Source organism: Sebastes umbrosus, chromosome 2 (assembly GCF_015220745.1).
Source record: "Sebastes umbrosus isolate fSebUmb1 chromosome 2, fSebUmb1.pri, whole genome shotgun sequence".
Classification (NCBI taxonomy): domain Eukaryota; kingdom Metazoa; phylum Chordata; class Actinopteri; order Perciformes; family Sebastidae; genus Sebastes; species Sebastes umbrosus.
In genome coordinates, this window is record NC_051270.1 from 4,390,730 (window position 1) to 4,402,865 (window position 12,136).

At 39.8% G+C, this 12,136-nt stretch overlaps 1 protein-coding gene across 4 annotated transcripts in view; it reads right to left on the reverse strand.

The window, feature by feature from the left end:
* Positions 1-12,136, reverse strand: part of LOC119502507 (anoctamin-1-like) — an 80,948-nt gene that overhangs the window by 6,157 nt on the left and 62,655 nt on the right. For all 4 annotated transcript variants that reach the window (XM_037793550.1, XM_037793559.1, XM_037793577.1 and 1 more), the window contains 9 exons: positions 10,307-10,508; positions 10,038-10,149; positions 9,750-9,807; positions 8,545-8,645; positions 6,515-6,657; positions 2,567-2,719; positions 2,337-2,389; positions 2,003-2,187; positions 703-808 (listed from right to left, as the gene is read on the reverse strand). In XM_037793550.1, coding sequence (XP_037649478.1) covers positions 703-808; positions 2,003-2,187; positions 2,337-2,389; positions 2,567-2,719; positions 6,515-6,657; positions 8,545-8,645; positions 9,750-9,807; positions 10,038-10,149; positions 10,307-10,508 — 1,113 coding nt within the window. The remainder of the gene's footprint in view (positions 1-702; positions 809-2,002; positions 2,188-2,336; positions 2,390-2,566; positions 2,720-6,514; positions 6,658-8,544; positions 8,646-9,749; positions 9,808-10,037; positions 10,150-10,306; positions 10,509-12,136) is intronic.

Here is a 12,136-nt window from a genome sequence, read left to right on the forward strand (position 1 = left end):
TCTCGACAAGTATGGCATGGTTGATATCATAGATTGATTCCTTATGTTTTCTAGTTTCATATGATGCCAGTATCTTCACTCTAGCTTTAAAACTGAGCCCGATACAAACCTCCAAAAGATTGACTGTGTTAATACCTTAAAGAAATTAGTGGCGTTAAATCGAATTTGCGTTATCGTGTTAACTTTGACAGCAATAATTTAATTATAACATTTTTATTAAATTATTTCTTTTCCTGGCAGGAATGGGCTTCCATACAATACAAATACAATCACAATCAGTGAGGTACGTTTTTGCCTCCAGAGGAGCTCAGCATCAAAGTAGGCTTGTAGGGGTAATACTCAAATCTGTTAATAGGACTGATAAAAAAAATAAAAGCAGGTGGAATATTTATTTGAAGGTCTTGTTTGGAGTATAATATGAAATAAATCAAATCAGGGAACTCATCGGAGCAGAAGCAGCCTGTTGTTCTCAAACACTTCATCACATACAAGTCAACAGAGACTCCTTCATTACAATGAATTACCTCCTATTTCCCCGAGGGGGCCATAGCACTCATCAAATATGAATGACTTGTTTGCACGTTTGCTTGCTTGCTTTGCCCACATAAAATATGAATGGCAAAATTGAGTGACACGCCTATTTGAAAGCATATCGAGACATACGGTAGGTGTGCTTTGAGATCAATGTGTGTTGTTCCAAACCTGAAAGACGACAACGAAGGCGAGGCGGGCGGCCAGAACGGCCCAGAACTCCTTAGAGAGTTCATACGGCGTGTTGGACGAGGGAGGCTCTCTGTAGTCCTTATACCTGGAGATACAAAGACACGTTTTAAAAAGATTTCATTTGATGCTTCACAATTTGACATTTCATCAAGATCATCAATATTACAAAAGGTAAAACTATAGATACTGTAGAATACACGAGATATGACTCTATGACAGACGGTAATGTAATTGTTTGGAAGGTTTGGCGTTAGACTGATACATTTTAAATATATAAATTACTGTCCCAACACTGTTTGGAAAAGGACGGGCACTTTCCAAGAATACTTTGCCAGAAATACTTGGCAGGTGACTGGATGAACCATCTGTCGATCAAACTCTTGTCAAAGCCGGTCGGGAGGATAGTCACTTGAGTTCGGCTTCAAAAGAAGTCAATCCCTGTAGACCCCCATGTGTTAAAATGCCCAACTTTACATCAGAAATAAACATGTTTATTAACAACATATAATTAAGTAATTTTCAATAGATTGTGAGCTAAATATTGGGGTAATTTGGCAGTAATTCCAAAGAAATTTCAAATACGTTACTTGCTAATTATCACCTAATTACCATGAAATTTGCGGACCTGTAAAGCATTACCACTAATTTTATTGAGGAATGTGTGCCATACTCATGTGTGACTGTATTTTTATTGTATTTTATTTTCTTTCTTTTTAAAAAAAAAATATTTTTATTGCAAACTACTCATGAATTATACATCCACAAAATGTCCAATATATATTAGCAAATCCTTTGTATTTTATACACCCAGTGGTACAAACAGAACAGAACAGAAGGAATAAGAGAGATAAATGAATAAATCGATTTTATTTTTGCCATAAAATGGATTGTATTTTATTTTATCTGTTTCTTTTCAAAAAATAAATAAATTGATAATTGAGAAAAAAATACATGCACAATACACACATACACGTGTATGTGTATATTGTACTTTATTTTTACGTTTATTTTGTTTATGTCTAATTGTTGACTGAAAAATGTTGCCTTTAATTGTTTTTTTTTCAGTTATTTATTTTTATTTATTTATATGGATTTTTATTATTATTATTATTATTATTATTATTATTATTATATTTTATTATTATTATTATTATTTTTATTTATACAAGTTGTGTGTTGTTCTAATCAGGGATAGTTCTTATATGTATGCATAATGTGTTAAACGTATAAAATTAATAAACATATATTTACAAACAAAAAAGAAGAAGTGAAGCCTCACCTGCATATGTGTACCGGGTAGCCCAGGACCATGGGATTGCGAGGGTCCGTGCCCTTCTGGAAGTCACTGACATTGAAGTAAGACAGAGTGTGGTTGACGAAGCCGTGCATGGAGCCGTCGGGGCTGTACATGTACTGGTAGACCAGCCGTGGGATGAAGTCAGAGGTGAAGGAGATGACGAAGGCCTGGGAGGACAGAGAACTGCTCATCTGCTTACTGTCTTCATGAAATCAAAAGACCAGGTTACGCTAGGACTCCTTCCTGGTTGCTTCATTTACAGAAGAAAAGAACTCAAGGACAACTTGTACAGCGGCTGTAAAGATATGAGACTTACATTAACAATGACTGCTACCTTGCTGAGGCCTCTCAAGAGGTTGTACCAGATACCTGCAGAAAGACAGAGGAACGGTCATTAAAACAATATTCACATGCCCGTATGTACGTTGAAACTTATCAGAGGTAGTTTAATTTATAATACCCAGAACAGACTGAGGTGGTTTTTCGATGTAGCTGAAAACATTTCAGTGAATATATTTATTTCAATCGGGGTGGCTGGACACTCACCAATGTCTTTGGCTTTGGCCGCAATCGGCCTGCGCAGCTCCATAACAAACTTCTTGGCGTCCAGGCGAATCTCGATGATGTTATTCAGCAGAGCGAAGAGCGGAGCCAGAGGGAAGGAGGCCACGAAGAGAGTCACCATCCCAAACTGGATGACTAAAAGACACAGACAAGAGAAGAAATTAGCAGAAGTCACTGGATGGAAGAAGGGAAAACAGACCGTGGGCACTACTGGACACACACACAGTTCAGTAGTGGAATGCTAAGACTGTGATCCACCAAGTTTGGGTGAAATGTGTGGTGCCATAAAGCTGCTTGAGTGCTCCATTAACCATCCGTTACAGCTTTTCTGTTGGAAAAGATGGATGGAGTATAGCTACTGTAGAGCTCCACTGAAGAGACGTGCAGCTTGGAGCTCTGAGAGCTGCAGCAGAGGAGGAAATCTCAGTTCAGTTAGAGCTGTATTCATTATTTCGTTTGGTCTCTCTTGAGCAACAGAACACACTAGAAAATACGACATCTGACAGTTTATCATTTCCAGCCGTTATGTTAGCAGCGACAGTTGCCTATTTACGCATCCGGCCGGCACAGAGCAACATTACGATTAGAAATCTCCAGCAGCCAGATATTTCTATCATAATGATGGTTTTATAGCTTATGAGGTTGTTCAGGCTCTGGAGAGGCAATCAAGAGAAAAAAAAATAGTTACTACAGAGAGAGGGAGAGTGATTTTGAATTAGTTATCTCGGCACGTTAATGGCCTCTGGCATCAATGAGGATTTCTCATTAAACTGTTATTAATGTAATCTTTCATCATTAAATGACTTTGTGTTGCCAGGTCCTACAACATTTGATCATTGGGCTTCATTATATTAGCTAACCTGTGCTTGGTTTTCCTGTTGAGTCGTCTGCAGAGTTGGTGATAATTATCTCCGCCAGGTGTGTTTGGTCGTGTGTGTGCATCTGTCTGTCTGTCCACTGCTAATCTCACATACTCCTGGACCGATCAGCCTAATATTGTGGTTTGTATTCATTCAATCAAACATTACAACAGTGCTTGTTGCAGACACACCTGGCGGAGATCTGCAATCTACTGAATGCACTTTTCTAGTTGCCTGTGGGTTCGTCGCTATGAGCGACTCCTTTCACATTACATATAGAGTGTGTTCCAAATCCATGTACTTCCTGAAGTACACTTCAATGTAGTGCACTGTGTGCACTCTGTACTTACTTGAGTAGTGCGTAAATTTCAACGGGGTAGGTTCGTCTCAAATCGAATACTCTGCGGCGCACTGACCGGAAATGACGATCGCAACATTTCACCGCGGCTCGCTACCCGCCAAAATATCTGCCTGCTTTGTTGAAGAAAAAAGTGAAAGCAGAGTGGAAATTTCGTTTCCAACGTCGTCGCCTACGATGTGTCCTCCTGTTGGCTGAAAATGCACCGGTATGTTTACGTATTGTATTGTTTTATTCTGTTATCTACGTATGTTTGAATAGTGGTCGTGGCTCCGTCCCTTCCGCTGCGTAGCCAAGATGGCGACAATTGAGTGTGGAAAGTGTCCAGCGTTCCACACTCAACGATTTGACCGTTCTGAGTACAACATCCGGGTACTTTGAGTGCACTGCATTTTGCCGTACTTCCCAGTGTAAACGCACTTATGCACTCAAAATAGTAAGTTTAAGTACAGAAGTACGCGGATTGGAACACACTCATAGTCCTCTGATCCATGACATATTCAAATGCTGTACATACATGCATTTTGTTGCTGAAGTCAATCAATACTCATCAGTTTAAAAGGTTAAATGATAAATATGCTAGTGTACCATATGTCACACAGGCACCAAATAGTTTATTACACCTGACTGACCTGAGCAACAATCACTACAATCAATGCTGAGCCATTTGAGAAGTGATTTCTTTTGTCCTGCTCTGTTTAGAGAAGAGGGTGTAGGCATGGCTTTGTCATTGTTGAACTTGTCATTCATTTGTGTGGCTGGCCTACCTTACACACCTTACACTTCTTTGTGTAATGTACAGCGTGCACTGAAACTTACAGTTAAAAACATGGATGGGATTTATGCACTGCTGGTCACAGCTAAACATGGCATGTGAGGTAGAAACCTTTCTTTTAAATGGTGAATATTGAACTAGGACATGAAGAAATGGGAGTGTTGAGCTTGAAGCAGCTTTAATCCTCTCTCAATAGTATCGGTATAAGCTTCCGCCATCCTTTATGTTCTCCTTCCCTCATGGGATGTAGCCTACTGCTTAATAATATAGATCCAAAAAGAGCAATTACACAACCGCTATAGCCAGGAGCTCTGACCGGCCAAATGAAAAGCACTTTAATCTACTTATATCTTCATTGAACACACATATACAGGCAAGCAAGACATGAAGCATCATCCATCCCACGGTTTCCACATCACTGATTGACAGTCCGTGTGCTGTGAAATTGGATTTCTCTATTAAATTAAAGGTCAACGTGGTGTACCTCGACATGGACATTAGTTTGTATTTCTGCTCAGAGGAATAATGTTCGCCATAAGATAACAAATTGTGCTGAAAGTAGCTGACATTTGCAATGTCAAACAAAAGGTGCCACATGAAGCAGGAGCAAAGACACAGGACGTGTCTGTCGGTACATAAAGCTGAGCATTAAAGTGATTGTTTTAAAAGCGCTCGCAGCCATTATGCCCCGTTAGTTTTGAACTCCACATGACGTGCTCTGCAAAGGTTAGCGTGTTAAAAAGGCTGATATTAACACGGAGCACGAGTGTCTCTCAAGGATCTACTTTGAATTATGGTAGAAGACTCTGATAGAGGAGATAAAGATCTTTGCTGTAAGCAAATATCAGGCAAGCTGGAGAATGCATTACTGAGGAGGAAGAGCAGCATCAACAAGGATTAAACAGTGACACTTTATTTTACAGGTCCACAAATTTCATGGTAATTAGGTGATAACCTAAGTAACCTATTTGAATTTTTTTTGGGCATTACTGCCAAATTAACCCAATATTTACCTCAAAATTGATCTAAAATTACTTTATTATAAACATTATTCAATTATTATATGCTAGTTTTCATTGATTTGGCAACCTTTCCTTAGTCGTGTTGATTCCTTAGACTCAGATAACTTTGTGGCTGATTAAAGTTTGATATATATATCAAACTTTAATCAGCCACAAAGTTATATATATATATATATATAGATACAGTATATGTGTGTATATATTTGACCAGGAATATTTCAAACAAAGCATTGGAAGGATCCCTGATTTGTCTTTGTGTTCAACTCTTTGGCTTAATTCCTGTGCTTGTTTTATGCATGTTAGTGCCCGAGATGACAGGGTGTACTGTCCTAGACCTTTAACAATTTATTAACAATTTATCATTATTTATCATTATTTATTTATGTTATTTATTTATGTTATTTATTTATGTTATGTTATGTTATGTTACGTTATTTATTTATTTATTTATTTATATTATTTTTTACTATGACTATTTTATTTTATTTGTATATTTGTGCGTATTTATTTATTTATTTATTTTGTACACTTAGTTTTTTTGAGTGCCCTCGGGGTATTGTCATGGGTGGGCGGGATATCTATCAGTCCAAACATGTTTGTGCAGTGGATTGTCAGAGTTGTATTAACAAAATTCTGAAATAAGCTCTATTTAAAAAAATAATAATGATATGCTACTGCTCCCTGGAGCACTCTAATGTAGCCTATTTATAACATTGAATCTAATATGAAAAGCTAGCGTACATTCTGTTTGTTTTACATTTGTTTTTATTGTGAATCGGGTCACGATGGTTTGTCATTTTAAAAAAAGTGTGTCTCCGGAAACACTGATCTAAATGACATACAACAATCTGTACAGAGACCAAAAGAGCAGCGGTGTGCATGTTGTGTATGTTTGTGCTTTGCGCTTAGACTCACTCATCTCCATGTACTCGGGGTTGAGGCCAATGAAGGGACCCAGGTTGTGATCTCTCTCGTGGCGCTGCAGCGAGTTGTTCAGCTCCTCCTCTTGCTTTGAGTCCAAGGGAGACTTCCTCCTCCGGAGCAGTTTCTTCAGCTTCCTGTTTTTTAACATAAATGCACATTTTTGTTAAAGATCCCTCTAAATGACCTCGGTTGGTCCAGCTAGCTAAACGAATGCAGTTTTGCGATAATGTTCATTTTGAAGTACTGCACTATGGGGAGAGGTGTTTATGTTATTTAGCCTACCCTAAATGATATGAATGGGGTGGAAAAAATAATAGAAGCACCTCTCTGTATAACTCAATACAGTTCAATTCATTTTTTTAATATTCGTTTTAACCATTTCCACTCCACCCCTTTTTACCATAGGCCCATTTTTGTCTTTTTTTTTAGGGGGGTAGCGGGGGTCTTTAGAGGGAGATAGCAGGTCAACATTAGATGTCACATAGAAGTGGTGTACATCATCTGGAAGTTGGGAACCTGAAGATTAATTTGAGATGCAGCTTACCACTGTGTGTCAAATTGTTCTAGTCATAAATCAGAAATAAAATATAATGAATCAATTAATTAATTAAAATGTATTTTGAAAGTGTATAAGGGTTTATAACATGATAGAAGTATATGATGGTCATCCCGATGCTCTATTATGTCTCATAAGTTGTTGCAGCAATTTTTGGGTTGATACCATTTTGTTATACAGATTTGGTGCCAAATTTAACCATTTTTTTTCCAATCGAGAATTGATTAAAATGATCAATAATCCCTCCAGAATACCACATTAAGACACCAAGACCTTGAGGAACACCATAGAAGAAGCCATGCTGTGATTTGGTTTCAAAAACTTTTGACATTTGGAGAGTTCTGCAAGAATTTCATTTTTCGGTGATTAGATGGCGAGCACTTCTGTTCTGGAAACTGCTCAGAAACCCCCTTATTGTCAATCTAGCTAGGAAAGCCATCCATCCTCTGAATGTCTCTAGTTTGTGGCTGTAAAGTTTCATGAGGCTGTGATTATCCTAGAGGTCACAACAAGGTCATTTTATACAGTGAGGTTGAGTTTTAAAAAATGGTCTCACTACAATGAAATGTCTCCTATGGAGACTAACATCATCACACATGAATACAGTTGGGCTCATTGGATCCACAAGAGTCTCAGCTTTACAGTGATACCCAATTTATGTAATTCAGAGACTGTTCAGGGACCCCAGTATGCAGAAATATTCAAACACACTATTTTAGAATAGACGAAATAACACATTTGTACTGCATGAAACAAACTACATGTGATTATCATAAAGTGGACATGTCTGTAAAGCGGAGACTCGTGGGTACCCATAGAACCCATTTTCATTCACATATCTTGAGGTCAGAGGTCAAGGGACCCCTTTGAAAATTACCATGCCAGTTCTTTCTCCAGATCTAGCCTAAATTTGGACTATTAATGAGCCTCCTTCTTTCCTATTTAGCCGGCTACAGACTCTGAAAACAGTAAAGTCGGCCCTCAAGGAGTGGAAGAGGTTAAAGTGAATTCTCACAGTGTTACTTTAGGATGCTACAGTATGTATGATATTCTTTATCTGTCATTATTGGACTTATATTGGGTCTGCGAGTTATACCCGTGATCACTGTTTAGAACTGGTGGAGCATGTGATAAAGAGGAGGAACAATAAAACGTACAAACTTCCATTACAGTGTACTGTAATGGGACAAAGCAAGACAGAGAAAATTGCAGGCTGACAGAGTTCGGCAAGGTGTTGTCTAGTTCCCAGGTAAGTGTGTCTGAATACCAGACAGGCGTTTAAATGATTCATCTGAGGCACAAGTACAACTGAGTGGGTGTGCATAATTTGTTCTGATGCTTGCTGAACCCACGTATTGTGATCCGTGGTGAACTGTTGTCCAGCTTGTGTGTTCTCTGTGTGTGTTGGCGTCATGGGAGTTCGTATGTATGTTTGAGCATGTTGTATGTTTGTGCAACAACTCACGGAATGCCGATCTCAAACAGGTTGTTCTGGATGAGCTGCTTGCCCAGCATAGTGATGCACAACTGGATGCACAGCTCCATGAGGCAGCCTGCATGGGCACACTGGAGGGGGGAGAGAAAGTGATTCAGAGAGTGACAAATTGAGGCAGGAGTTTAAAGAGTTGACAGTGGGGAGTGGGAAGTGCAAGTAAGAGAGAGAAACAGAGCACAGCCACTTCATGTAAGGATACGTAGGCAAAGGCTTCCTGCTTGTATAAGGCTCAAATTTGAATAATGCGTGTGCGTGATGTACAACAAATTTAAAAGATCCTGAAAAAAATAGAAATGGACTTTGCTGTGTGTGCTCTCAAAATTAGAAATTCATTCAAATTAGGACTGTCAAAGTTAACACGATAATAATGTGTTAAAGCAAATTCGTTTTAACATCACATCAGTTTTCTTTAATGCATTAATGCAACTTCTTAGAGTGAATATACTGGTATCATATGAAACTAAAAAACCTAAGGAATCCATTGGTACCAACCATGTCATACTAGCTTATCGGGAAGGAGGTTAAATAAGGCTCCAAACTTACGCTAAATTTTAGCGACGAAAAACTGGAATGGCCATTCTCAAAGGGGTCCCTTGACCTCTGAACTCCAGATATGTGAATGAAAATGGGTTCTATGGGTACCCACGAGTCTCCCCTTTACAGACATGCCCACTTTATGATAATCACATGCAGTTTGGGGCAAGTCATAGTCAAGTCAGCACACTGACACACTGACAGCTGTTGTTGCCTGTTGGGCTGCAGTTTGCCATGTTGATTTGCGTATATCTTTTCTGCTAAATGCAGTACCTGTGAGGGTTCCTGGACAATATTTGTCATTGTTTTGTGTTGTTAATTGATTTTCAATAATAAATATGTACATACATTTGCATAAAGCAGCATATTTGCGCAATCCCATGTTGATAAGAGTATTAAATACTTGACAAATCTCCCTTTAAGGTTAATTTTGAACAGATAAAAAATGTTTGATTAATCACAATTAAATATTTTAATCGATTGACAGCCTTAATCCTAATATATATATATTTTTAAACTTTACGTCTTCAGTAGGAACCTATGTGCTTGGGGATGAGCGCTGAGTGGATTTGTTGACATAACAAAATATGGATTAACATCAGCTTTAACCTTTAGGTCACACTGTGATTAGTGTGAATTACCTCTTCCATTCTGTACGATCCAACAACGTACAAGTAGTTTCCAGGCCGCCCAACAAGCCTGCGAAAACAAACACAAGCGCCGCATGTTGTACGTGAGATGAGGAAAGCGGGTAGTACACAATGATCGTGTACACAGTACAAACATACTACATGGTACGGTGTTTTGGATAAAAATGTCAGGTGAGAGCAGCAACAGATGCAAGTATTTGATTTACAAGTGAAGTTTGATGACAATTATTTAACATTAAAATGTACAAAACACGAGCAGTGAGAAGACGTTGTTTTTACCTGCCCCTGAAAAAGGCCAAATAGACGATGGGTGTGAACGCATTGACAAACTTCAAGATAAAAGTTTTGACGATGAGGCGCTCTTCGAAGCTCTTGTCTGTCTTTGGAACCTCTGAAAAATAAGAAAACATGTGGCTTAATCATCTCATCAAACAAAGCTTTTCCCACAAACACATTATCTTATTATACAATGATCTCTAATCTAGTTGATCTGTAGTCAGAAACTAATGTTTGGATTGAGGATCAATCAACAGTCGAATGTGCCTCACCCAGCGTGGTGAGCCAGCGGGCGATGTTGCCGTAGATTTCATCTAAGACGATGATGACGATGAGGTTGATGATGGCGGCGGTGGTTTTCACCGTGGCTCTGATGTTGGACCGTGCTGCAGGGTAGTCGCTCATGTGCAGCGCTGCCTTGATGCTGATCCGGTACAGGATGACCCCGAAGACTATGACGAATGTCACTGTGATCTAAAAGTACGGAGGAGGAGGAGGAGGAGGAGGAGGAGGAGGAGGAGGACACCAAATCTGACAAGCTGCTGATAATTTGACAAAACAATCAAGGTGAGGAAGAAGATCTGTAAAGACTCACTGCAGGTGACACACATTGAAAAGCCTATCGGGTGAACGCCCTATTTTTTGTTATTGCCTGAAAAAAATTATTGGAATCTGAACAATCAGCACAAACAAGCACAAAAGGTCTAAAAGAAATGTATTGTAATTGTAATGGAACAAAGTCAAGCAGTAGAGAGAGCCGAAGTCAAGTAGGCACCTGTTGAAACATACCACACGTGTTTGCTGTATGAAATGAAAATAATACAGACTGCTGTTCTGACATGCATCATCGCCCACCTGAGCCTGTATTTACTAAATGAATGTGTGCATAGCAACAACCTCTGCTACACAATAGCTTCCTGCTATCCAACCCAACCCCCCAACAAGTCCTGACACACCTGGGTTTGGGTCATGGATGTATGAAGAGAACTGGATACAGCTTTAGCAGGGCCCCCTCAGTGACGCATGAAGCAAAAAAAACTTGACTACTGAGTATAAAACTACCCGGATCTTCTGGCGGTCTTCAGCATCCATTGGGCCCATACTGTCGAGCAGGCGCTGTATAGAGTTTCCTTTAACCCCGCTTATTGGTAGTCGCAGGTTGCGTTTTTTTGGGCTTGTTTCTAAAGTGTAGCTGCTTATTTGGGCTTGCTCCTGTCTCTCTCCTCTGTTGCAGGATCCGTATACAACCGCCAATCTAAATCTAGATCTAATCTTGTAAAATTACAAGCTAAAAATGGATGCAGAAAAATTACATGAAACGTTCAACTTTAAAGGGACTGTTTGTAAGAATCAGAAATTGATTGTTAACAGCAACACCTGTGGCCGTTAAGTCAACTAAAGTCAGCGTCCTGTTGCTCTCGCTTGTGCTCGCTCTACATAGACATGAACGAGCATCGCTCACAACAGTGAGGTGACACACGTCAGCTAAAACCACAATATCACTCTATATTTCAGCTGTTTGGCAGTAATGTTAGCTGACCAGACGAAGGTCTCTCCATGAATCAATGCTGATCCTAGTGTTGGCTTTTCCTGCCTCAGCCTCCCGACCGCGGCCGGAGGGAACAGGGCAGACACCGGAGTTTTAGTCGGAGACGATAACGTTTCTCTCTGCGGAGCCCCGTCACTTCACAAGACACGGGAAACCTCTGTTGGTCTAGAGGAGCTGCAGCAGTTATTTCTGCACAAACGTCCACTGTACATTCACTACATATTCTCAGAGCTAAACTAACTCTTCTGCAGTGTGGAGTGTGCACTCATGCATGTGAGAGGTGGAGCGAAAGAACGAGAACGAGTGCGGAGTGTGAGTGAAGGCAAGCAGGCTGAGGAGCAGAGTACAGCAGAGACTCCGGCCCTGGAGACCAAAGCTACGGTCTCCCCCGCGTCCTCCGACCGCGGCCACCACCGTTTTGCAAGATGGGCTTCACTAGATATAACTTTGCGGTTTTGGTGCTTCTGTGTAGTTTGTGTTGGAGTTTTGCTGTCTACTTTTCCCTTGATGATTCAAAGAGCTAGAACCCTGCTCTCCTTTACTGTCGGGTGAT